The sequence below is a fragment of the Ornithorhynchus anatinus genome, chromosome 2, assembly GCF_004115215.2.
Source record: "Ornithorhynchus anatinus isolate Pmale09 chromosome 2, mOrnAna1.pri.v4, whole genome shotgun sequence".
In the NCBI taxonomy this organism is placed as follows: domain Eukaryota; kingdom Metazoa; phylum Chordata; class Mammalia; order Monotremata; family Ornithorhynchidae; genus Ornithorhynchus; species Ornithorhynchus anatinus.
The window spans coordinates 21,180,050-21,207,490 of NC_041729.1; the positions used below are offsets into that span (position 1 = coordinate 21,180,050).

The 27,441-nt window shown below is 43.6% G+C and overlaps 1 protein-coding gene across 5 annotated transcripts in view; it reads left to right on the forward strand.

Moving 5' to 3' along the window:
* MORC2 (MORC family CW-type zinc finger 2) overlaps positions 1-27,441 on the forward strand; it is a 48,600-nt gene that overhangs the window by 7,450 nt on the left and 13,709 nt on the right. The window contains exons 2-10 of one of the 5 annotated variants that reach the window (XM_039910551.1): positions 5,018-5,052; positions 5,522-5,664; positions 11,725-11,793; positions 13,146-13,236; positions 23,227-23,335; positions 24,661-24,820; positions 24,923-25,034; positions 26,219-26,344; positions 26,950-27,029. In XM_039910551.1, coding sequence (XP_039766485.1) covers positions 11,754-11,793; positions 13,146-13,236; positions 23,227-23,335; positions 24,661-24,820; positions 24,923-25,034; positions 26,219-26,344; positions 26,950-27,029 — 718 coding nt within the window. In that variant the 5' untranslated portion in view covers positions 5,018-5,052; positions 5,522-5,664; positions 11,725-11,753. Of the gene's footprint in view, positions 1-5,017; positions 5,053-5,521; positions 5,665-11,724; positions 11,794-13,145; positions 13,241-23,226; positions 23,336-24,660; positions 24,821-24,922; positions 25,035-26,218; positions 26,345-26,949; positions 27,030-27,441 lie in introns of those variants that run through there. The other 4 variants (XM_039910553.1, XM_029054134.2, XM_039910555.1 and 1 more) reach the window with 4 other exon arrangements.

The following is a 27,441-nucleotide window of genomic DNA, read 5'->3' on the forward strand; positions in this document are numbered from 1 at the left end:
TGATCCCGGCTCTGCTGCGTTACCTTGGACAGTCACTTCACTTCTCTGTGCATCGGGTACCTCACCTGTAACATGGGGATTAAGACTGTGAGCCCCATGTGGGGCAGGGACAGTGTCCAACCTGACTTACTTGGATCTATAGCAGTGCTTAATACAGTACCTGGCCCATAGTAAGTGCTTAAAAATACCATTATTATTATTATTCTATGCCTCACTTTCCTTATTTGTAAGATGGGCTGTGAGCACCATGTGAGAAGGGGGACCGTGTCTAACCTGATTATCTTGTATTTACCCCTGCACTTAATACATTGCTTGGAACATAGTGCTGAAATGCTGCACTTATTATTGCTACTATTATTAGCTTGAATGGGGGCAGTACGATTGGTTTCCAAAAAAAAAAATATGCATTGGGTATAATGGAGAGGGACATTATTGGAGAGCTGGAGGTCAAGAAAGTCCTTAGGAATAGGGGAAGGAACGGGACAAGGAGGGAAAGTGATGGGAAATGATCTAACCTGTAGTTTTTAGTGCTCCATAATTCTCTGTGATCATACTGGAGCTGATTCTGGAACAGAACCTAATTGCATTTAAGTCAGTGAGAAGAGAAACCCAGTTATAAGACTGTTCACGATGCATCCACGTTTTAGTGGAACATACTACAGATGTATCCTGGGGTGTGGCTGTATAATGAATTCATGATCTTTAACGCCATCTTCCATGGCACATTGAAGGAAGGTAATTTTAGTAAAACAAAGATAATTAGTTTAGAAAAAGAGAAATAGTCTTAAGTTCTGCCAGCACTTTGTAGAGCTAATAGTTCATGCAATGTACCCTTCCCCTTATTTAGAAACAGAAGTCCAAAATTTGTCTAGTGAAGAAAGCTTATGTCAGGTTGTTAACGCTTAGCCAACTTCTCTATGAAAGTGCATCTACATTTTCTAGACACCTTTTATAGATTGTTCTTGTTGAGTTAAAGCTGAGCGTGAGGTAGATGTTAACTATGATGATCTTGGAATACTTATCAATTATATTTTAGTCACTTTTAAAATTGACTGAGCCATAACTGTAGTGATGACTTCCTTACTTTTAATACATTTTTTCATGAATCAGTCTCCTAAGCCTTTGCTCAAATGAGTTCCTAAACTGAGACATTTATTTATGACACCTAAACCTTTGCTTTTGAGCATAATTGTGGTCTTTAAGTACTTACTAGTTTTGGGGGCTTTTTATGGTATTCATTAAGTGCTTGCTACGTGTCAAGAACTGTTCTAAAAGCTGGGGTAGATACAAGATAATCAGGTCTGACACAGTTCCTGGCCCTCCTGGGGCTCATGATGAAATTACATCATTTACTTTACTTGCTTCATGGGTCAAAACAGATTTTTTCCCCAGTTTTTACTAAAGCTTGAAGAATGCTATGGAATTTGCCCTTCCCTGATGCCGCATTAAGGAAGATATTTGGGAATAGCCAACTGAGCTTGACCGTGGAATAGCATGGCTGGGTAACTGACTGAGCACACATACTACCCTGAAGAATTTCTAGCAGTTTTTTTACCTGACCTTCAGCACATTTTGCACTTATTCATATCCACTTTTAAGGCTAACCCATGTCCAGTATTACCCTCACAGTATGGTCTAGTAGAAAGAGCACCAGCCTAGGAGACAGAGGACCTGGGTTCTAATCCCAGCTCCTCCATGTCCCTGCTGTATAAACATGGGCAAGTCACTTCTCTGTGCCTCAGTTCTCCTACAAAATGGGGATTCAGTACCTCTTCTCCCTCATACTTAGACTGTGAGCACCATGTGGAACCCGATTATCTTGATTTTCCCTTCTCCAATGCTTGGCACATAGTGCTTAACAATTGCCACAGTAGTAAGAACATTTTCATTCATTCATTCAATCATATTTATTGAGCGCTTACTGTGTACAGAGCACTGTACTATGCGCTTGCAAAGTACAGTTCGGCGGCAGAGACAATCCCTTCCCAACAATGGGCTCACAGTCTAAACGGGGGAGACAGAGAGCAAAACAAAAAGCAAGTAGTCAGGCATCAATACCATCAAAATAGGTAAATAGAATCATAGATATATACACATCATTAATAAAACAGAGTAATAAGTAATATATGCAAATATACACAAGTGCTGTGAGGAGGGAAGCGGTAGAATGGGGGAGGGGAAGGAGATGGGGGGAGGGGAAGGGGGTAGAGAAGAGGAGTAGGGGGAAGGGGAGGAAGGGCAGAGGGAAAGGGAGGGCTCTGGGAAGGCCTCCTAGAAGGGGTGAGCTCTCACTAGGGCTTTGAAGAGGGGAAGTGAGTTTGGCGGATGTGAGGAGGGAGGGCATTCCAGGGCAGTGGTAGGATGTGGGCCAGAGGTCGATGGCGGGACAGGCGAGAACGAGGCACCATGAGGAGGTTAGCAGCAGAGGAGCGGAGTCTACGGGTTGGACTATAGAAGGAGAAAAGGGAGGTGAGGTTGGGGGGGCCAAAGTGATGGAGGGTTTTGAAGCCAAGAGTGAGGAGTTTCTGCATCATGTGAAGGTTGATAGGTTTTTGAGGAGGGGAGTGACATGCCCAGAGCGTTTCTGTAGAAAGATGATCTGGGCAGTGGAGTGAAGTTTTGACTGGAGCGGGGAGAGGCAAGAGGATTGGAGATCAGAGAGGAGGCTGACACGATAATAGAGTTGGGATATTATGAGAGATTGTGCCAATAAGGTAGCAGTTTGGATGGAGAGGAAAGGGCGAATCTTGGCAATGTTGTGAAAGTGACACCAGCAGGTGTTGGTGACGGATTGGATGTGTGGGGTGAAAGAGCAGGGTCAAGGATGACACCAAGGTTGCGGGCTTATGAGATGGGAGGGATGGTAGTGCCATCCACAGTGATGGCAAAGTCAGGGAGAGGACAGGGTTTGGGAGGGAAGATGAGCTCAGTCTTGGACATGTTGAGTGTTAGGTGGCGGGCGGATGGCGGGTGGACATCCAGGTGGCAATATGAGTCTGGAAGGGGGGAGAGAAGGGGGAGGAGATGTAAATATGTGTGTCATCTGCGTAGAGATGATAGTTGAAGCAGTGGGAGCAAATGAGTTCACCAAAGGAGTGAGTATAGATGGAGAACAGAAGGGGACCAAGAACTGATCCTTGAAGTGCCTCTACAGTTAGAGGATGGGAAGGGGAGAAGGAGACCAAGAATGAACAGCCAGAGAGATGAGGAGAACCAGGAGAGGACAGAGTCTGTGAAGCCAAGGTTGGATAATGTGTTGAGGAGAAGGGGATGGTCGACAGTGTCAAAGGCAGCGGAGAGGTCGAGGAGGATTAAAATAGAGTAGGAGCCATTGGATTTGGCAAGAAGGTCATTAGTAACCTTTGAGAGGGCAGTTTCATTGGAATGGAGGGGAGAGATGCCAGATTGGAGGGGGTCCAGGAGAGAGTTGGAGTTGAGGAATTCAAGGCCGAGTGTGTGGACGACTCATTCTAGGAGTTTGGAAAGGAAGGGTAGGAGGGAGATAGGGCGGTAACTGGAAGGGGCAGTGGGGTCAAGAGAGTCTTTTTAGGATGGGGGAGGCATTTTTAAATGACTATGCTTACAAGTGGGTATAGCATTTCTCTAGTTTTAAGACCACTAATTTGGATTTCAAATTTGATTTGAAAATCTCATGTCAGGCCCTTTGTGGATGGCAGTTTGTAGATATATAAATATATATATATATATATATATATATATATATATATATATATATGCGTGTGTTGTATGACTTCTTTTCATGCTCTAGAGAAAGTTAAATCTGTAGAGTGCCTAACAAGTTCATAGAACAAATTTCCCTATGAAATATCCCAGGTTCACTGATTTCCATCAGGAAAATTTTTGACCTAGTTTCCAAAGCAGCAAGGCTTTATGGAAGATCTCTAACTTTCCCTTTCAAATCTTGGAAGGAAAACTAGGGTGGTTGCTACATTAGTCATTTGCATTGGTTTAAAAAAAAAATCAGAAAGGCACATTCTTGAGTCATTACGTAGTGTAGGAAGCAGATGTTTCCATCATGAAATCAACATATTGAATAAATGTGTCTGGGTTTTATATTGCATATAATTACGTTGTTGCACAATTTAGAGCCGTAAAAGGTTGTGGAGATGTACAGTACAAACTTTTTCAAATGCACCAGGGACATCACTCTAATTTATTTTGGCCTCCCCAAGCCCAGACAAACAACTATTCAGGTTTCCTTTGCCAACCACAGTTGCCCCAACTGGAATTTTCTATCTCCATACTCAATTTTCTGTGGACCATGGGGGCCACCGGGTATTCAATTTTGAGTAACTGTTTTTTTCCTTAGCTACAAGCAGTTTATCCATGGCCACGTATAGGATCACATTGTGCTGCTGATCATTGTGCCAGGTGTTTATTAGCATTACACAGGGAACTTAATATAAATTGTTCACAGTTCACCATTACCAGAAGTTTACTGACAGCAGTGAAGTTTCAACAATTAGTTCTGTGTGTAATTGCTAATGAATTACTAATGCAGAGCCAGAAAGCACAAATCCTCAGGGCTCTCCTCCTGCTTTAAATAGACTTAGAATACCTGGTTTGTTTCCTACAAATCCTTTTGAATTTGCACGATGTGGTAAAGCTGTGCAGTCCCTAATCCTTTATCCCTTAAGCCTTTGCTCTTCCCCATGTCAGTTTCACCAACTACTGAGAAGCATTGTAGCGTAGTAGAAAGAACACAGCTCTGGGTGTCAGGGGACCTGGATTCTAATCTTGGCTCGGCCACTTTCATTCCTTCCATTATTTATTGAACGCTTACCATGTGCAGAGCACTGTATTAAGCACTTGGGACAGTGCAATAACAATAAACGGAAACATTCCCTGCCAAAAACGAGCTTACGGTCTAGAGGAGTTAGAGAGCTGTGAGTGGCAAAAAGGAGTCAGAAGAGACATCAAGGTTGTGAACTTCTGGGACTGAAGGATAGTTTTCTCACTTTGCTACTTTGTATTCATTTTCATTTTGTTTTCATAGAGATGCCGATGCCACCAGAATAGATATTTATGCAGGTAAGTTACGCTTTGAATGTTTTCTTCTGATACTTGCTTCATTTTCTTGCTGTCAGTGGAAAAGGAGACTATAAAAGTGTTATGTTTAACATGAGGCTAAGGAAGGAATACCTTCAAGATATATAAGGCCATACTGCTTCTCCAGAGTTAAAACATACTTTCCCCTTCAGTTATGCACAATAAAGGAAAAGAATATCCCTTCAGAAATTGATAAACTCATCAGAATTGTCTCAACACAGATAAAGTAATTGTGGTTGGTAATTTTTTTCATGTTAGAGTGGTTAGCTATGCAGTCATATAGAAGAAAGCATCAGGCTTGGCAAACTCAACACCACCAGCCTAGTTTTTTGGAGTGACTGTGCCAAACACCATCTTGTGATCGTCCATCACTCTTCCGCCAAACAAAAGAAAACCAGCCTGGGTTCATCCATTATTTGACCCTCATCGACTATATATTATCTTGCACCAGTAGGTCCCTGAGGATCTTTGGATCGCAGCAGTCATGTGGTGTACAGTGTTGGACAGACCATCACCCTAAGCGATCCAAGCTCACGTTGACTCTACCAACATCGTATCAAAACCTAGCCTCCAGACCGCCAAGACTTCTACATGGTAAGCTCCTGAAGAGTGAAACCATTCACCAGGAGCTATGCAGCAATATTACAATTGAGCTGTTGTAACAAACAACTTCAAACACAATCCCCAATATAAAAGAGAAAAAGGGCATTTCTCCACACCACTGCCTACCAGCTAGCTGTTGAGACTTTTGGCCAGAGCCAAATGAAGAATTTACAGCCCAAAGGGAGAGGCAGGAAAATGCAGAACCTATCTCCTAATAATAATCATAATAGTATTAAGTGCATATTTTATGCCAACCTCTGTACTGTGCTGGGGTCATATGTGATAATCATGTTGGACACAGTCCCTGTCCCATGTGGGGCTCACAGTCTGAGGAAGTAGGATTTTATCCCCATTTTACACATGAGGAAACTGAAGCACAGGGAAGTTAAGTGACGTGCCCAAGGTCACACAGCAGACAAGTGGTGGAGCTGGCATAAGAACTCAGGTCATCCCCCAGCCCCATGTTCTTTCTATTAGGCCATGATGTTCTCTCCCTAGTAATATGATTAAGGCTTTAAAAAGAGGTGGAAGTGCCACCTTCAGTAGGTACAAAAGACTGGCTAAAGAAATGGTCATTATTTGCAGAATTTGAGTCATTTGTATCAAATTAGTCTTGGTACCTTTACTTGGATGCAAATGATTGAGATAAGTCTCCTTGCAGCAAAAGCGATTTCTCCAGCAACCACAGCTCATGTCTCAGACAATAGTGAGGCTTACAGGCATCTGCTTTGTGACATGCAGAAGAGCTAAAGACCATATGGGACCAATAACGGGATGCCAAGACGGAAGAGATTCAGAGCTGTACAAACTGCAGCAGAACCAAGAACTTCTTCCCATTAGCCAAGATGTTTATGACTCTACACGTGCCGTCACAACACTTTTGGAGAGAGAAGTAGATCTGACTTTATCACAGATGGAGGGAATCCTGAAGCAATGGCAATAACATTCCAGTATTCTTTGACTATTGAAGATGAGGCCCTTCAAAATTTAGAAAACCACCTTCCAGCATGCAGAGCATGGTGCGTGGCCCAGCTGTTGAGGAAGTCACTGCAATGGCATACCTACTGAGATGAAAATCATAGAGGGATATCCAACTTAATACTCACATGAGCTCTTCCTCAGTTTACAAAACATTAAGCAGATGCTTCAGAGTCATTGCCATTGTATTTGGACACTTACTCTGTGTCAAGCACTGTTGTAAGTGCTGGGATAAATACAAGATAATCAGTTCAGACCCTGACCCTGTCCAAAATGGGATTCCTAGCCTAAGGGGGAGGGAGAACAAGTTTGTAAATCTCCATTTTGTTAAGTCTTATGCTGTCGAGTCATTTTCAACCCGTAGAGACTTCATCTCTCCCAGAACACCCCTCCTCCACCTGCAGCCTTCTGGTAGTGTATCCATAGTTTTCTTGGTAAAAATACAGAAGTGGTCTACCATTACCTTCTTCTGCACAGTAAACTAGAGTCTCTGCCCTCGACACTCTACCATGCCACTGCTGCCCAGCACAGGGGAGTTTTGAATTTTGGCAGATTGCCTTTCATTCAATGCCTTTCATAGCCATTGTCCAAGCTAGGAATGGAATGGGTATGCCTTTGCTTGGCCCTCCCCTAGACAAGATTGGTAGAGTACTGGAAACTCTCCAGTTGCGATGCTGAAAGAGGAATCTCCATTTTACAAATGAGGAAGCAGGCACGGAAGTTAAGTGACTTTCCCATGGTCACACATCATCATCATCAGTGGTATTTATTGAGTGCTGACTCTGTTCAGAGCACTGTACTAAGTTCTTGGAAAGTGAATCAGAGTCTGAACATACATTCCCTGTCCACAGCAAGTTGTCAGTAAGGTGGCAGCACTGGGATTAGAACCCAGATCCCCTTACTCCCAGGCCATGTGTTCTTTCTACCAGGCCATACTGCTGTTCCACCTTCATGGAGAATGGTAGTAATGGTGAAGAACAGCCTTGGCAATTATTGCAGTACCTCATAACTCTCCTTTGCCAGTAATTTCCTAGCCAGAGTACTCCTGGTTTGACTACTGAGGACTTTGTTGACCAAATGCTACTGAAATCCCGAAGCAGCTGGAGGGTCATATTGTGACCCAGCAGATAATATATTTGCTGCACATCTCTGTGGTTCTCATTGACCCTACAAGAAATGTAATGCCATTAGTATATTTGGACTCTGGAAATGATGTAGTAAATTGGACTGCCCTGAAAAGTTCATCAAGGTTCTGAGTCAGTTCTAGGAAGGCTTGATTGGCTATGTCAGAGCTTGGTATGTCCTGTCTGGTCCATTCCCCATCTCCAGGAGGGCAAAGCATGCTAGTTAGGCCCAGTACTGTTCAACTGATTCTTCAGTCACACTGGAAGAAGCAACACAAGATGATGCAGATGTTAGAATATGCCCCCCTTTTTTTCTCTTACGGTATTTAAGTGCCAAGTGCTGTACTACTAATAATAATAATGTTGGTATTTGTTAAGCGCTTACTATGGGCCGAGCACTGTTCTAAGCGCTGGGGTAGACATAGGGGAATCAGGTTGTCCCACGTGGGGCTCACAGTCTTAATCCCCATTTTACAGATGAGGGAACTGAGGCACAGAGAAGTTAAGTGACTTGCCCACAGTCACACAGCTGACAAGTGGCAGAGCTGGGATTTGAACTCATGAGCCCTGACTCCAAAGCCCATGCTCTTTCCACTGAGCCAGGCTGCTCTGGGGCAGATGCGGCTCATCAAGTTGAACACGGTCCATGTCCCAGACGTGGCCATAGGCTTAATCTCCATTTTACAGATGAGGTAACTTAGGTACAGAGGAGTTAAGTGACTTCCCCAAGATCACAGAGCAGACAAATGGCCGATCTGAGATCCCAGGCCAATGCTCTACCCACTAGGTCATACGGTTTTGGAAAAATCATCCGACTCAACAGACTATCCAGAAGACAGTCATTGACAAGCAATTCTAGAGGCACATATCCAAAAAAAAATCTAGATAACTGGAAATCACTTTACTGAATCAGCCAGTTGTTTTTGGACTCAGAAGAAGTCTAAAGAAAGCTAAATTGATATTAGCCTGCCTCGTGAAGCTGTATGCACAACCAAAAATCTATATTACACATTAAAAAGTCCACATTAGCATAAATGAAGTCTTAGAATTTGATTTCTTAAGCAGCACTCTGGCTACTGGTGCAGCGATGGACAAGTCAGAAGCAGCATGGCCGAGTGGAGGGAGCATGGCCTTGGGAATCAGAGGAACTGAGTTCTGATTCTGGCTCTGTCACTAGTCTGATGTGTGACCTTGGGGAAGTCATTTCTCTGTGCCTCCATTACCTCATATGTAAAGTGGTGATCAGGACTGTGAGCCCCACTTGGGATATGGACTTTGGTCGATCTGATTAGTTTGTATTTACCCCAGCGCTTAGTATAGTGCTTGGCACTTAGTGCTTAAAAATACTGTTATAAGAAAAAAAACCTGTCAAAATGTGGCAGAAGTGTGACACGAGGCCACGGACCAAACTAAAGATTGACAGAGCTGCTCTTTGGCTATGCGATCTGGACACCCCAAATGTGCCACATTTGACTCATTGAGTAGTTCGATTAGCATCACCTTTGGTCTAATCTCAGCATCAAATGGCATGACAATTTTGCAAATAAGTCACAGTGAAGTCAGCCTGTTAGCATTGAAGCATTGCTCATTCTATCCAGCTGCTGAGTAGTATATGTGAGAAGACACCTTTTTGTGTGTCGAGCTAAAATTGCAAAACCAGAAACTGAAAGCATTTTAGCTGTTAATGTAAAAGCCTCAGACCATGTAGCAACTCAGCTGAAAATAGTGAATCATCTGCTGCAGGATAAACCAGCATGCTCACTGCAGTTAAGGAAGGAATGGTTTGTTTTGAGTAGAAGTCTGTAAGAAGCAAGAGGAGGAGACAGAAGTGAAAGGACAGCCGGGTGCTGGGAATAATGAGGTGAAAGACGCTGCTGTCATTGTGTGTGTGTGAAGTGTTCTGGACTCTGCCTCCGTTGCTAATCTTTTCAGCCACACGCACACCTAAGGAGAGTTTCCCCCTTAGTGATGTCATGGAGTATGAAGGACAACTGTGTCCAGTTCTTTAATACCTCTCTTCCTCCTACTGCTGAGTTTGCAAGGGGGCAGATTTAGCAACCTGACTCCTCATCTCCTTGCCCCCCAATCCACTTATCACTGAAGAATGTATTTGAGTGAAACTATTACACTGTTCAAGAGTACTAATGCTCCAGCATATCACATTTTTTATGTGGCCCTTTTGTGCTTGGGAAGCTGAGAGGAATATACCAGACCTGATACTGCCTTCGAGGAACTCCATCTTGCTTTGTTTTATGGCTGAGGACTTTGAATTTCAGGGTGGTGGCCTGCTCTAGTATGGAGGGGGGGAGAGAGAGAGAGAAAGGTATCAGTGACTTTCTCACTTGGAGGTAGTGGAGATGCTTCAGTTACACAAAAGGTGCCTGATCACTCCTCATGCTGCCTTATTGATGCTTCTTTCACTGGCTTAATAAAACAAAGGTCCCCCTTTTCAAGAGTAGGGCTGAGGTTATGGAATCATCTCCAAAAGATGGGGTAGGAAAGAGCCTGATGGCAGCTTCTGCTGTGTGTTACTGGCCCATGAATAAGTAATCAGGATGGACATTAATGGCCTTAAAATTTTAATTTGACCTTTACCTCTTTTTAACATGGTAATACTGTCTGCTCAGCGTGGCACTGCTCTCCTCCACTTAGCTGCAGTAGTTGTTGGTGGAGGCATAACAGCATAGGCCCTCTTGACAAAAGAGAATCTACTTCTTCTCACCACTTTTTCCTATCCACTGGAGATGCTTCTAAAACCTAGGTAAGAAATCAGAAATTTTAGTAAGAAACTTTTGCCGGGACAGTAATGCTGTTGAGTGACTCTACACAAATTGTTCCCCTAAGTTATACACTAGACTAACAAAATCCTGTGTGAGTGGAGACTTTTCTCTGCTCTCCTGTCTGACTCTGTTGCATCAACATGGCTGCTCTGCTGGAAGAGGGAAAGTTTGTGGCCCCATACTACTTCTTTCTGCCGGGGATGGAGCTGAACTTCCAGTTGTGGTACCATGTTGAAAATGGCCACGAGGGAGAAGGCAACCATCAACCCTTATCTCCACACCCTCCCCTCATTTTTCGCCGTGAGCTCCTCGGACAGAGGAAGTGAGCTTCAGTGGCTGGCAGGGGGTCTCATTCATGCCATAAAGAAACTGATTAATAAAGAAACAAAAGTGGACAGCTACCTGTGCATTTTCTGGGAATCAAGTGGGTAGAGATGATTCTCATGTGTCTCCTTTGGTGGCTCTCCTTTTCTTCCAAACCTTTTATAAAAGTTGCCGTTAAATGGAAAATATGATTTTTCTCCTTTCCCTATCCACCCTTCCATAGTTAGCAGAAAAAGTTTGGCTACAAAGCCATGACAAGCAGGTTACAGTTGAGTATAAATGAATACTCTGCACACAGTAAGCACTCAGTAAATGCCACTGATTGAGGAAAAAGTCAAGTGCCTCAATGGTGTAGAAACTGGGTGATCAAATTATAGTAATGTCTGTCTATCCCTCTAGATTGTAATCTCATGGGCAGGGAATAATGCGATATTCTGTTGTATTGGAGTCTTCCAAGTACTTAGTATAGTGATCTGCACATAGTAAGCATTCAATAAATACTGTTCACTGATTGTATATATGGTGTATGGTCTGGTTATTTTGCAGGAACTGTTCTCGGGCCTGACCCTTTTTTTTTTTTTTTTAGCTCTGCCTTGTTTAATTTTGTGAGATACATGACATCTTGCTCAGAAAAGCCCTCCCCTTAAAATTCTGAAGTACTTCCCTCCATGCATCCTCAGAGGAGTAGGTGGGGTAGACTGCAGCCAGTGTGCAGAGCAGTTCCCTGTATCACAGTTTTTCAGGCAGTTGTTTTTTTTTTCCAAAGAAACCAGGACTTTGCTTTTCCTTTGACTTGTATTGCCTCCTGCTGGCTGGTAACTGACCTGACCTTTCTTTTCCTCTAGAACAGCGAACGGATCTGCGAGGAGGATTTATGCTGTGCTTTTTGGATGATGGTGCAGGAATGGATTCAAGTAAGTTATTAGATTATGTGATTTAGAGGTTCCTTGGGAGTTACTAGTTTATAAAGTATTTTAGAACCACTTTATGGCTTCGTTTTGTGGTTGCCAGAGTTGGAAAAGAACAGTGCGTCATAGTGGATTAGTCCAAATTTCACTGTGGTGTTGGCAGGTCTTATTCTAATGCTGAAGATTTGGACCAAGAGATGACACAACTTCAGCAAAATTACGTGTGTTGTCCCCACTAAGGCAAGTGTGGCATGGAGGCTGGAGCCTGGGCCTGGCAACCCTGGTTCTCATGCCAGCTCTACCACTAGCCTGCTGAATGACCTTGAGTAAGTCACCTCTTGGGACTTCAGTTTCCTCACCTATAAAATGGGGATAAGATACTTCCTCTCCCTCCCACTTCAATTGTGAGCCTCATTTGGACATTGATTATGTCTCAGCTATTAACAGTCCTGGTACTTAAGAGTCCACTGTATACCTACCCTTTGGGGGAGGGTACAATACGAGTCACAGTCTCTACCCCAAATGGGGCTCACAGTCTAAGAGGAAGAGAAGCTATTCAATCTCCATTTTCAGATGAGGCACCCGAAGTGCAAAGAAATCAAGTGACTTGCCTATGGTCACAGGGCTGGCAAGTGACAGGGCTAAGACTAGAACCCTGGTCTCCTGACTCCCAGTCCTGACTGTTTCCAGGAGGCCACATAACTTCTCTGATGTATCTGATTTACCTTCTATCTGCCCCAGTGCTTTACAGAGCAGTTGGCAGATAGTAAGTGCTTAGTTTTGTTTTAGTCTGTTTTGCTTTGCTGTCTGTCTCTCCGGTTTGGACTGTGAGCTTGTTATTGGGCAGAGAGTCTCTATCTGTTGCCAAATTGTACACTCCAGGAGCTTAGTACAGTACTCTGCACGTAGTGAGCGCTCAATAAATACTATTGAACTAATGAAAGTACTTTCAAAAAATCATAGAAAAATCTTCAGTCAAGTATATGTTGTCTCTTTACCCAAGGATCATGCCTTCTATTTCTTGTGTGTTCCCCAAGAGCCTAGTCTAGTGCTGAACACATAAAAGGGACTCACTAAACAAAGCCTGTTAATAATAACCCAAAACCATTGCAGTGGTATCCTCTTCCCACCTTACTGCCAATATATGATTTAATGGTGCTGATAAAGGAGCTGGACCAAAGTCTTGTCTGTGACTTTTGTAATTTAAGAATGTGTGGCACACTGGACTTTGATTAAAATCATAGTTTGGGGAAATAAGGGCTGAAACCTGCTTGTAACTTAGAAGGGACCTTGAGAGTCTGGAAAGCTGAGAGATGTGTAGAATGGAAGCTGCATCTTGACTCCTGTTGTCATTTCAGGTGATGCTGCCAGTGTGATACAGTTTGGAAAATCGGCCAAGCGAGCACCTGAGTCAACTCAGATCGGGCAGTACGGGAATGGCTTGAAATCGTAGGTATAACATAAGCCAGGCTTGGGGTTTTGGTTTGAAAAGAAGCCAATTGCTGCTACCCCACAACAGATTCATTAATGGCAGATCCTTTCCTTCGTAAAATACACTTCCGGCTCTGGACAACTATTCAGAGAGGACCAGAGTTGGTTTTTGCGAGGTTAAGAGTGTTTATTAGATGTTATATTGAAGGTGTGAAAGTGCAAGGTTAGCTGCCTTTGAGGGGATGGTCTCTGTAACTCTTTAAAATTTTCACAACACAGCCTTGAACCTGCAATTCATATCCCTCCCCCCACTTGAATAATAATCGTGGTGGTATTTGTTTACTCCATGCCAGGCCTTGAATTAAGTACTGGGATAGATTCAAGATCATCAGTTTGGGCATACTCCCTGTACCACATGGGGCTCCCATTCTAAGTAAGAGGGAGAATGGATATTGAATTGAATCCCCATTTTATAGATTAGGAAACTGAAGCACAGCCAAGTGTCCATGGTCACTCTAGAGGCAAGTAAGTGGCAGAGCTGGGATTTAGAACCTGGCTCTTATGACTCCCAGGTGAGAGCTCTTTCCATTAGGCCACGCTGCTTTTCTGAAAATCCTTTTTTATCTCGACAGCCCTTAATTAAGGGTGAGGGACAGTTGAAAAGGTGGAGCAGTTGGAGGTGGCTAATAGGGGCACCTTGCTCCAGCAGGCTAGTTTTCAAAAGACAGTTCTCAGCACCATGTTTTTTCCCAGAATTAGGTTCCAGTTTGTCTAGTATTTGGAATGTTGTGTTCTGGTTGGAGTGAAGTCCCGAGAGAGAGGTTTCTATTTCTGTAATGCTCACTTCCAGCTGCACATACCTACTGGTGAAATATGATTTGATAGAGCTGGAGTCCTTGTGTAAATGGAAATTTGTCACATTTTCAGTCTTGCTACAGAAATGTTTTGTTGTTGTTTTGGAAAAGAGGGTGGTTTTTTTCCTCTTATGTTTTTTTCTTTTGAGTTGCGATGGGGGAGAAGTCATGTGGAGAATTTGAATACAAGTCTTTGGGTTAGATAGAATGTGGAAATGACTCAAGTTTCAGTCAAAGTAGACAGGCTGATAAATTGATAACGTGACTGAATTATGCTGGGGCACATTTGGCCTGGTGTAGCATTGATGTACCCAGACTTTGGGGGGGCCCATTAAAGATGGGGATTGGATTTGAAAGGTCTGTTAATGTAGGAAGTTCAAGGTATAGGGTAAATATACCAGCCCAGCAGAGCACAAGATCATTTTCACCGAGGAGCCACACCTCGATTGTGTGAGTTGGGTTTATTTTGGTTGTATTAGTAAGGGGAGTGGTGTGTGAGTGCCCCCAGAAATCACTGCCCTGAAATGAATACTTGAAAAAGTACAACAGAAGCAGGGATCCAAAGTTGCCCAGATCCCCCGACATGCTGCAACTCCAAACAGATGAGCTTTAATATAGAATGGTCAGTTTCCCCAAGGCACAGATATAGACCCCATTCGATTAGTCACGGGTATTTATTGAGCACTTAGTATTTGTGTAGCACTAGTAAGTGCTTGGAAAAATACAGTGCAGTAGAGTTGGTAAAGGTGATCCCTGCCCACAAGGAGCTTACAGTACTGGGGCAGACAAACATAGAGGAAGTAGAGTATAATGATATATCCTTAGATTCCCCCAATTAAAAGTCCTGAACAGCAACTCACCCACTAGCCCTCCTTTTGTCCCTAGCATTCCTCTTACCTGTTCTCTCCAGTTTGCTCCTCTTTTGAACAATGACCACCCCCCATCCTTCACCAAGAAGGGGCTAAAAAGCACCCCAATCAATCACTGGTACTTTACTAAAGTTCTCTACTAAACACTTGGGTGTGTACAGTACAACAGAATTTATCCATTTAAACCCTATGAGGGCAATGAATCCACTCAAGAGCGTGATTGTGCAGAACTGTCCTCTGCATGGAGTAATTTGCCACTGAATCTCCTGTTAATTTACCCTCAGGCATAAGATGCAGATTGGGAACTCCTGTGATATCTCATCAGTCCCCAGGAGAGTCCCAGTCAAGCCCACTCAAACCCATATCCCTATCATTATAATGGGCTAGTGGACCCAAGATAGTAACATCTTCCTACCCTAGTCTCCACAGGTAGGGACTGGGTAAGACAGCGTCACCTGCTCCGTTTCTCCCCACTTCCACCAGCTTTTTAAGTTTTTCCTTCTTCCCCAGGATCCCAGTGTTTCACCAATCCCTGTGATCAATCAGTCACTCAACCAATCAGTGGTATTTATTAAGGGCTTACTGTGTATAGAGCACTTGGCTAAGATCTTGGGAGAGGACAGGACAATAGGTTAACCCAATCCCTGCCCTCAAGAAGCTTACAATCTAGTGGGAAAGACATAAGTTAAAATAAGTTATTTAGCTATTTATTATTTCGTTATTTATAAATTTTATTTAGGTAGAAGAAAGGTCAGAGTAGAGGAATATGTACGTGAGTGCTGGGATGAGTATCAAAGTGCTCAAAGAGTACAGACCCAAATGCACAGATGATGCCAAAGGGAGGGTAAATTGGTAGGGGAAAAGAGAGGTTAGTCAGGGAAGGCCTCTCAGGGGAGATAAGACATTAGTAGGGCTTTGAAGGTGGGGAGAGTGTGGTCCGTTGAAGTCCGTTGAATATGAAGGGGAAGGGAATTCCTCACCAGAGGGAGAACGTGGGCAAGCGATCAGCAGCAAAAGGCACAAAATTGAGCTACAGTGACTAGGTTGATCATAGAGGAGTGAAGTGTGCGGAATGGATTATAGGAAGAGATTAGCAAGGATAAGTAGGAGGAGGTTTTCCCAGGGGTCCCCTTCCCCCAGCCTGGCAATGAGTTTTTGTTTCTCAACCTGTTTCCTGAATTGAAGAGGAGGTCTTGGAGGAGGCCCATTGCTAACCTCTGTCATGTTTCCCTATTCCGGATCTGCAGCTGTAAGGGGTGATCCCAGGGGCTTCAGCTGAGTAAGGGGCTAATTAGTTTGTTTTGTTTTGGGGGGTTTGAGTTGTATTTTTTTCTTTTTGTTTTTTTAATATAAAAAGTGGTGCCAGTTTTGGGAGAGGTCATGGAGATGGAGACTGGGAGTCGGGAGTTCTTTGGGGCTGAGAGAAGCACATGGGCTAAGTCAATGAGTGCCTACTGTGTGTAGAGCACTGTACTAAGCTCTTGGGAGAGCATAGTAGCATTAGTAGACATGATCCCTACTCTCACGGAATGTACAGTCTGGCTCAAGGAGACAGACACTAAAATAAATTGCAGCTAAGAGGAAGAGGGAAAAGAGGAACATGTACATAAGGTGTTGCTTAAGTGATGGGATATGTAAGGTATGTATATATGGAAGTGCTTCAGGCAGTTGTGAGTTCTCCAGTGCTTAAGTGACAGTTGGGGAGCTATCATCTGAGAAATTTTAGGGATTATTTGGGGAAGTCCTCTTTGAGTGCTTTAAAGGGGAGAAATGTAGTCTGGATAATTTGAGGGAGTGGAGTTTCCAAGCAGAGGGAAGGATATAATCAAGAGAAAGGAAATAAGAGAACAAGGCAGGGAGTAGGTTTTCTTGAGAGGAACAAAGTGTGTAAGGTAGGGTGTAGGGGAAAAGAGCGGACAGGAAGGAGGGAAAGAGCTGATATGGGTGTTTTAAAGGCAAAAATTGGTTTGGAGGGTAATGCGCAACCCTTTGAAGAATGGAGAGAAATTTGCAGGACCCATGAGAAAATTTGTCAGGGCAGCAGAATGAAGGGTGGCTAAAAGAAGGGAGAAATTGGAGGAGTGAAGAGGAGCTGATGCAGTAGTAAGTGAAGATGGAGTTCAGTTTTGGACACAGTGAACTTGAGGAGCTAGCAGGACATTTGTTAGAGATGTCCTGGAGGCAGAAGGTAATGCAAGATTGGCCGAGAAGGGGAAAGGTTGGGGTGGTGAGGCAGATTTGGGGGAGGAGAAAGGAATGAATATAAATTGAGAAGGAAAGGGGACCTAGAACAGAACCTTGCCTACAAGAAGGTGTTTAGTACATGGTCCTGCACACCCTCAATACATTTTGATTGATTGACTTACTGATTGGGTAAAAGCAGAGTAAGACCTGGTGAAATAGACTGAGAAGCCTTGACCAGAGAGATAAAAAGAAGTCCAAGAAAGAGCAGTGTTAGTAAAACCGAGGTGATGTGTTTCCGGGGAAGGAAGAGATCTTTTCGGCAGAGGCAGCCGAGAGGTCAAGAAGGATTGTACTGGAGAAGAGTCTCGTAGATATGGCAAGAGGTAGGACATCCTTGACCTTAGAGAGAAGGATGTCAAAGGAAAACAGATTGTAGAGGGTCAAGAAGGGAGTCAGAAAGGAGGAAGTGGAATCATTAGGTTGTAAACAACTCATTCAGAGGATTTGGACAAAAGTGGGAGGAGGGAGATTGGGTGAAAGTTTTTTCGTTTTGTTATTTAGGCTCAAGTTAATAATGATTTTTATATTATTGGTACAATTAGGGGTAATTTGGCAGGAATGAATGAATAATTGCCATGGGTGGTAGAGGCAGATGACCTGGGTCTCAAAGAAAGAGAAGTTGATGAGGTGTGGGACAGTGCGAAAATGGCATTCGGGGGAAGGAGCAAGCTGACTGAGGCAGGGAAAAACTTTAAAGGCACAGTGATGGGAGTCAGGAAGGAGTTGAAAATTCAAAGAGGGGGTAAGCTGGAGCAGAAGAGGCTGAGGCCAGGGTTTCCCAGCCACCGGCTACAGACTCCTGGGTGAGGGAACGGTACCACTATTTGGTCGGACGAAATAAGCCGACCCCACTGGCCCACCGCTTCCCCACCTTTATTGCTACTTCAGGGAAGGGGGCTTCCTGGCCCTGCTGGGCCTTCTTGGAATGCAACCTCCCATTCCTGCTTCTCCCCACAAGTTTGTCAGAATGACTAAAGAGATGGTAGATAGGGCCTAAGCAGCTGTTAAAATTGTATCTCAGAGTATTCTTTGGGCATTCCAAGTGACAGAAGAAAAGAAGTAAGGCATTGGAATGAAGAAAAGTTGACTTAGACTGACTTTTAAAAGGATGAGGTAAAAATGGTTGGATGTACATTGGTAATCAGATTTTTCTATTACAGTGACAAGGCTATCATGGTTCAATTGAAATAATGACAAATCCATGGTATCTTGTGATTCATTAAAATAAATATCCCTATGACTTGGTCTTGTACCTTCTGGACCACTGAGGGGTAAAATATTTCCCTTCCCTCCTCCCCAGGGTCCCTTTCTAGTGCTGCAGGCAGGGCAGGTGGTGGAGGGAAGGGCAAAGTTCCTTTGGCTCCCTAGTCTTGACGTGGCTTTCAGACTGGGCTTTTGTAACTCTCACCCAATCCAAATTAGATCCCTAACTGGGTTTCTTCTGAAGTACCTTTGTGAATACCTTGGACTACCTGAAAAACAGACAAATGGATTTTGGAGCAAATTAAGCCAAAGTGGTCTTTGGAAGGCCAAATGATTTGACTCAGATTAGGATATTTTGGACACACAATCAGGAGGACTAATTCTCTGGAGAAGACACTAATGCTAGGAAAAGTCCAGGCAAAATGTGGAAGAAGCAGACCAGCAGCTAGATGGGTAGAGACCATACAGTAACAGAAGAACCATTACAAAGGTTACGGATTATGGCAGAAGACAGGACATTCTGGAGAAAATATAACTGTAGAGTCACTATGAATAATTGGAAACGACTCGACAACACGTGATAATAATAGCTCAGTAAGTGAAACTTTTCTCTAGAATATTGTTGTTGAATGGCAATTAAAAATAAAAAAAATGCCTGGAAAAAGCAGTGTTGAAATTGGGGCAATAGCTTGTATGTATTGATGATACACATTTCATGAGGACACCAAAGGGAAATGAATTTTGTAACCATGAGATTTTTGAAGGGACAAGCGGAGGGACAAAGTGGTGGTTTTAAGGCAAGCTGGCTCTGCTACTTCTGCTGTGTGACCTTGGGCAGGCGACTTAACTTCTGTGCTTCAGTTACCTCATCTGTAAAATGGGGATTAAGACTGTGAGTCCCGTGTGGGACAACCTGGTTACCTTGGAGAAGCAGTATGGAGTAGTGGATAGAGTCCGGGCCTGGGAGTCAGAAGGTCATTGGTTCTAATCCCAGCTCCACCACTAGTCTATGTGGCCTTGAGCAATTTACTTCACATCTCTGTGTCTCAGTTACCTCATCTGTAAAATGGGGATTGAGACTGTGAGCACCCATGTGGGACAGGGACTGTATCCGACTCAATTTCCTTGTATCCACCCCAGCATTTAGTATAGTGCCTGACACATAGTAAGTGCTAAAGAAATACCATTATTATTGTTGTTATGAGTATCCAGAAGGCTTGACAAAAAAACAAGGAGAAGAGAGAAATGGGCTACAAGAAGTGATATCGAGTGGAGTTAAAACAGGGAGGTCATTCCTAGCCGTTGACAAAGCAAAAGTTACTGGGAAGAAAGTGAAGTTCAACACTGCAGAGACAGGAAAGTTGCCAGCTTCTTGGGAATGAGGAAGGAATAGAAATTGGTTATGTCTGAGCTCTCTATACAGTGGAGGTGGAAATGGATTGTGCCTCTAATTATGCACATCCAGTGCTCACTAGGTTTAAATGTGTTCATAAATCAAGCTAATGTAACATGCCATCTGTTCCCTGAGGTCTTGTGAGAATTAATAACAAGGCAAATAAAGTTTTTGAAGCACTTAAGAAGAGAGGAGCCAAATAGCATCGTTATTTCTATACCACAAGGGTCTGAAGAACAGCGACCCTGAGAGAAGATGGTTAAAGGCAAAGAACAGAATGGGATTAGCAGTATCCTTGTCAGCAGTGCAAGGAAAATACAGTTGCTCTAGAACACTGCAAAAAAAGACATACCTACAAAGGACTGCAGCAACACCTCATATTTGCCAGGGGGATGTTGTTTTGCCAGCCAGCTCTCCTTTTCCACAAAAAGTTTCCTCTTAACTATTGAGGAGTCGATAGCCTCACCCTTTGGGCAGGCCAAAAAAGCTGAACCTTCTTCACAGTTCTGCTAGTCTTCCCCACCCTTCCGACCAGGCAGAGCTGAGCCTGGTGTCAAAGGTAAGGGGAAGAAGTAGAAATTTAAAGTGACTCAGCCTCAGATGAAAGTGACTACCAGAACCTCACCCACCCTGTGCCTCTCTTCTGGAACTGGCTGTTCTGTGAAAAATTGCCTGGCAAATGTTGGCTCCTCATTTTCCTCCCAGAGTCAGAGTATGTAACAGGGCAGTGTTGTTTCATTGCTTATTAATTTATCTAATTCTGTAGTGTTGCCTTTCTCCTTGTTCTGGCAGTTGAGTTCAAAGCGTTCTTCAAGAATTCCCAATATTTTACATTTTGTCTTTGATGTACAAGACTCAAACAGAAAATATTGGGGGAAATCCAAAATAATATGAATGCTAAAATTCCAAGCTAATCCTACTTCCAACTGTGGATAAACCTGAAAATATATTGTAGGATGGCTGCTCCAATGTATCAATGCAGCCTTGGTCACCAGGAGCAACCAAAAGAAGTTTGGGACTGTTTTTGAATTCTTGTCATTTAAATCAGAATCTGAATTTCCGTTCCAAGACTTCCCTCATGGAGCAGCCCTATTCATTTCTCTTCCAGGGCGTTCCCCTACTGTCCTAGAGCTGATCGTAGATATTAACAATCTATCTCTTCTCAATTGCACATGCTTGCCGAAGAGTAGCACACCAGAACCGTCTACATGGAAACAAGTTTCTGCTGCAAGAGTGCCAAGTGATACCATTTGCTCTGTTGATCTTGGCTTGTGCATGATTTTTACCACCATCTGAACTCAGGGTTCCAGAACTCCATCCCATGCTCCTGCAACTCAGGGGAATCAGTCCTTCCTTGTTCAGGTGGTGTGTGATCCAGAAGTGGTGGGACAAGATGGGTCAAAATGGTATTCACAGTAGAAGTGCAAAAAGAGGGTACTTTCTGAGCCCCTATGAGAAGTTGCACCATGGAGCCAGCACATGTCTTCCCTGCCTTCCCCAAAATCCACTTACTCCCCATCATTGTCATAGCCCAACTTTTCAACCAAGTTGGGAGCCCTTCTCTTTTACTGACAGAAGAGAATTTGGTTTAATGAGTTTGTCAGCTCAGATGAAATTTTGGAACGCATCAATTCCAGTGAGTTCCCCTTTGGGTAGAAATGCATTTTTTTTTCCTCCCTTGGGTGCCACATCTTTTTCTAATGCAACTACCATGGCAGTAACAACTGTTAACTTTGCTGTGACAGAGCTCAGAGTGACATTATAGTTGGAGAAGTGGGAGTGGAACAGTGGCCAGCACAATCAGTCAATGGTATTTATTGAATGCTTACTGTATGCGCAGCTCTGTACTAGGCATTGGAGTAAATGCAACAGAGTTAGTAATAATAATCATCATGGTATTTGTTGAGCACTTACTATGTTTCAGGCATTGCATTTGTCACTGGGGTAGATACAAGTTAATCGGGTTGGACATTGTTCCTGTCCCACACAGGGCTCACATTCTAAGTAGGAGGGAGGACAGATATTGGCTCCCCATTTTGCAGAAGAGGGCACTGACTCACAGAGAAGTGAAGTGCTCGATGTGAGCACAGAATTTATCTGTGATATTGCTATATTTTACTCTCCCAAGCGCAGAGTACATTGCTCTGCACAAAGTAAGCTCTCAATAAATACGACTGATTGATTGACAAGACTTGCCCGAGCTCACAGCACCCAACTGTCAGAGCTGGGATTAGAGCCTAGTTCCTCTGACTCCCAAGCCCGTGCTCTTTCCACTAGGCCATGCTGCTTCTGTAGATATGTTCTTGCCCACAACGAGCTAACAGTCTATAGATAAGCCGAAGGACAGGGAAGACCCTTGCCTGCTGAAAACTCCAAGCAGCTACAACCGATGTGTTGAGAAGCAGCATGGTGTAGTGGATAGACCTCAGGCCTGGGAGTTAGAAGGTCATGGGTTCAAATCCCAGCTCCGCCACTCATATGGTGTGTGACCTTGGGCAAGTCACCTCACTTCTCTGGGCCTCATTTCCCTCATCTGTAAAATGGGCTTAAGATCGTGAGCCCCACATCTGACAGCGACTGTGTCCAACCCAATTTGCTTGTATTAGTATTTAGTACAGTGCCTGGCACATAGTAAGGACTTAAATTCCGTAATTATTATTAACTCCATTGAGATCTGAACCCCATCCATTCTCTGTTGCCGAATGGATGGGTTGAGGACTTTAAAAGGGTAAATCATGTAACAGAAAGGGAAGTGATGTACCAACCCACAACAGGCGGATTAGCCAAATTTCCCCTCCATCCACCCTTGGAACGCTAGGGCAACACCAGAATTAAAATGGCTTTTGATTAGAACCACACAAAAACATCATCCCTGTCACTCTTATAAGATGGTTTTCCTGAAGCTGGCTGTAACTAAAAATGTAACTTCACTTATCCTGCCAACTAAATTCATGAACACTTCTAAATGCTGCTAGGATGTAAGAACCAGAAAGTGATTGATATCAGATGTGGCTATTATGGATGAGGTCCAGTGAAAGTGAATGTGGAGCTTTTTATTCCATGAGCACACTTTGCCTGATGGCAAAGCCCAAGCATGGTGATGATGAAACACAGCGTACTGTTTGAAGAAAGGCATTACTGCCTCTTGGGCAGTGACATTGACAAGGTGGACCTGGAAGAGTAACATATTTGGTATATCACTGATTTGGGTATATGTGGTCAACACTATAAGGACAAATTAAATAAAGAGGATAATAAAGAGGATAATAAACGTGCTTGAAAATGAAAGAGGAGATGTGGGACACAGATAAGTACCTACGGGCTTGGAAATGATTTGCGAGAGATTCCTTGGTCGTTTGTTTGAATTTATTTATTTGTCATCATGAAAAGAGGTATTTTTGAAAATGAATTGCCTGTGAAGCCATCTTTATAATGTCACCTTCAGGGGATCTATGAGGATTGGGAAGGATTTCATTCTCTTTACGAAGAAAGATAACACCATGACCTGTCTCTTCTTGTCTCGTACGTTTCATGAAGAGGAAGGTATTGATGAGGTATGTAATCTGAGACCTGTATTCTTTGGGTTAGTCCAAACCCCTCTTCCTGCTAGATGCAGTACTAAAAAATTTTGGTAGATAGCTTGCAGTGGTCATTTGTGCAAATACAGAAAGGCAGAATACATACAGCATCACTTGGCTTATTTGGTATTTTCATTTCTAGTGTGCATCTTAATTTAAGAGGGCATTTTAAGACAGTCACTTCAAACACGCTATCCCTAGATTGCTTTAGAAAAGGGGGGGCCCAAGTTGTTATTACTACAAAATGGGTTCTGGAGATGGTCAACCGTGTGGGTGGCATGATGACACTGTGGAGAGGGCAACTGTTTTAAGAGCCTCTGGCATCAGGGGTATTTGCTGTCCATTGACAGTGGGGAAAAGGAACCAACTTAAGTGGTCCTCCTTGCTCTTTTTCAGGATGGCCAGGACTCACCGATAAGGGTTCTTCACCCTGGCCTCCTCATTGGCTAACTAATTAGAGAAGATGGGATTCTGTTTTGAACTTTCCTTATTCCTCAGAAATATCTCCTCTCCTCTGAATCACTCTGTAGTGAAGTCATTGTAGTTATGACGTCAGTATTTAGCACCAGGAAGCTGAACCAAGTTACGTTCTTGGCTTCAGTTCTGCTCTGGTTTAACTGTGGTGGAATTTGAACCAGTGGGTTCGCTCTTTAGTCTGAAAGTGAACAATTTAAGTCTCATGGGGAAAATAACACAATTTCAGTGGGAAATGCCTCCGCCATGTTTTCAAAACAGCTTCTACCATCAGGTGTCTTGGAAAGTGCCTGAGGTGTGTAAAGTCAAGCAAGCATTTGGTATATGCAGATTTGAAAGCAGAAGAAAACCATATAAATCCCTGTATTGCTTTTGGATCAAAACCTCAGAGTAAATGGGTAATTTCAAGTTGTTTTTTTTAAAATTGTGTTTTAACTGGAATCAAAATTTAAAATAATGCTTCTGTGCCTATTTCATTTCTTAGGCTAGAGATATCTTTTGGAACTAAGTTTCATTGTAGTGTTGACCAGAGAATAAATTCAAACCTTTAACTATTTGAAAAGAACCACCTTAGATCCCCAAAACAGTTTTTCTGAGCTACATTTACTGATGAAGGCTTCCTTTCTCTTTGGAATGGGCTTCTGAGACCTGATGTAAAAACGGAATGTTCCTCATCCTTTTGCTGTCAATGAAGGCATGATTTTTACCCCATTCTGATGGCCCTGACTGGGACTTAGATGTCCAATTTCCTTTTCCTCTCCCACCCTATGCCTTCACCCTGCTAGTCCAACTGCTAACGGGGGGTGTTGTCTCACTGATCCCTTAAGGTGATCGTCCCACTACCCACCTGGAATGCTCGCAACCGGGAGCCCATCACAGACAACATGGAGAAGTTTGCCATCGAAACTGAGCTCATTTATAAGTATTCTCCCTTCAAATCAGAGTTTGAAGTGATGGAGCAATTTAAGAAGATCCCTGGAGATAAAGGTAAATACAGCCATGGGCCCCGAGCAGAGTTGAGGATGAGGGCAGCAAGGGAGGCATTTGCAGCAAATTGAGGGAATGAATTTCGTTTCTTGCTTTCCACAGGAACACTGGTTATTGTCTTTAACCTCAAGCTGATGGATAATGGGGAACCTGAGTTGGACATCACCTCCGATCCTCGGGACATTCGCATGGCAGAGACTTCCCCAGAGGGCACGTAAGTGGGGATTGCAGAGAAAGGAAAGGATGGGGGTTGTATGATAAGGAAGGGCCCAGATATTGGACTACTTCAAAATGGCAAGGGAGTGGCTACCAAGAGGAAAATCGTAACTCCAGGCTCTTGGAAGAAAGTATAAGAAATAAATCAAGTGGAGGCAGGTGCTTGGGGCTCTTATCTTGACATTAAGGGCAGGGCCTGGGTCTCTTTGGAGAAGAAAGGAAAGCAGGGGAGTGGGGGTGTGTCCTTTCCTTGCTTTGAGTTTTGTTGTTACTAGTCACTGTGAATCCACTCTCCATTTCCTGTTCTTGTCCCAGCATTTCCTGAGTTCCTGGGATTGGGAGAGTAGGAAAGAGGAGGTTATGGTACTGCATGACTGGAGAAAGCCCTGGCCAACATCTTGATTCCGCACCCCCAAGAGCCTGGGAAATGCAGGATCCATGTTAGTTCTTCTCTGGAGCAGAGCAGGAAAAAGGACTGGGGCTGGTCAGCGGGGTGAGGAGTGAGGATGTGGCAAAGGCCTCTGTAATAAAGGAAATAAAGTAAGAGGGAAAAGCATTAAGAAAAAAAATACATTAGCACCAAAAGAAGGCAAGGAGAGGGAGAACAGAAGGGATAGGAGGAGCAGGGAAGTAAACAGGAGGAAGGGGAAAGGATAAATAAGAGAACAAGAAGAAATCCATAGACTAGGACTCCAAGAACAGTCAAAGTGGAGAATAAAGAGAACACTAGAAAAGAAAGGATGAAGAGAGGAAATTAGAGGAGAAGTCAGAAAAGTTTGAGAAGAAGATGGTCTTAATAAAGTGCAAGGGCAGAAGGAGACAGCTTCAGCAGAGATAATGAGAACTAAGTGGGAGGGTGGTTAGGTGGGTTTTCTCGAATTCTAGAATTCAGGAGTCATGTATGTGTTTGTAAGTAAGTAAAATATAAGGAGCTCCATCCAGTGGTCTGTATTAATAAGGAATTCCTGTACTTTTTTCCCGGGAATAAAGCATTTGAGTATAATATTCTACTCTGGTTGCCAGGACTTTCTACTGGTATGATAAAAAAGCATAAAAGGGCTGAAAAGTGAGGAATGAAATTCCTTGGGAGGTAGCAGGACAAGGCAGTTGATCTGTGAGAGTCATCTAATGGATAGAGAGAGAATAGGCGGCTGAACCTTATTTTCCTCAATCTCTTTCTAGAAAACCAGAGCGGCGCTCATTCCGGGCCTATGCTGCTGTTCTTTACATTGACCCTAGAATGAGGATCTTCATTCATGGCCACAAAGTGCAAACCAAGAGGCTTTCCTGCTGCTTGTACAAGCCCAGGTAGGAGTTCAAATTGCAGTGGGGAGATTGCGGAGATGGGTGGAGAGCATATAATGATAATAATAGTATTTGCTAAGAGCTTACTATGTGCCAGGCACTAGTAAATCCTCGAATGGATACAAGTAAATCGGGTTGGGCACAGTCCCTGCCCCACATGGGGCTTACAGTCACAATCATATCCTATCCAGAAATTCAGGGAGATAAGTGACCTTAATTTGTGAGCATTTTAGGTCAGAGTTATGTTTGGGTACCTACTGAAGGGGCAGAGTGTTGTCTGAAGTTTTACTGGTGTGTATTTGGGCTTTGAGATTAATGCCACCCAATGGGTCATTCATCTCTTGCTGTGTGTAAAAACTGACCTGTTGGGAGCAGAACTGAAGTAAAGGAATGAAACAGGAAGAAAACATAAATAAGATGCTGGATTGGCCTTTCATCCTGAGAAAGAGGATTTTCCTAAAAATTAAAAGGAAACGGGTACTGGTCGGTTCTTAAATTTCTCTGGTACGGGTGTGAGGAGCATATTTGAAACTTTCCAGCTGTCTGGTTATCTGCCCTGTGCTCATGCTGCCTAAGAGTCCTGCCCTCAACTTATGTGTTTCCCCTAGGATGTACAAATATACCTCAAACCGCTTCAAAACCCGTGCAGAGCAAGAGGTGAAGAAAGCAGAGCATGTGGCTCGGATAGGTAAGGCCCACTTATCTGGAGAGGGTGGAGTACGGGGGGCCCTGGAGGAGGGCCCACCAGTCACTGATCTGGGACCCAATAGAGCTATTCTCTTCCCCAAATTCTAAGTGTGTCGATGAGCTGATCATGCAGTCATTCAGACTCCAGCTCCATTACCTGGAATCTTGCTCTACAGTCCTTCCCTTCCCTATCACTCTTGAACTTTAAGCCACCCTTTCCAGATGGAATTACAATTCTTTGTCCCTTGAACTCCTTCACTTGGACTTCTTGCCTCTGTCCTTTTCCCTGGAATTGTATCCTTTCCCTCTGGTGTCCACGCAGCTTCTTTCTTTTATCTGCCTCAATGACAAGGGTACGCTTACCTCTTTGCTAGGGTGGCTATCCCTCAGGTTCTGGTTAATGCTAATTCAGA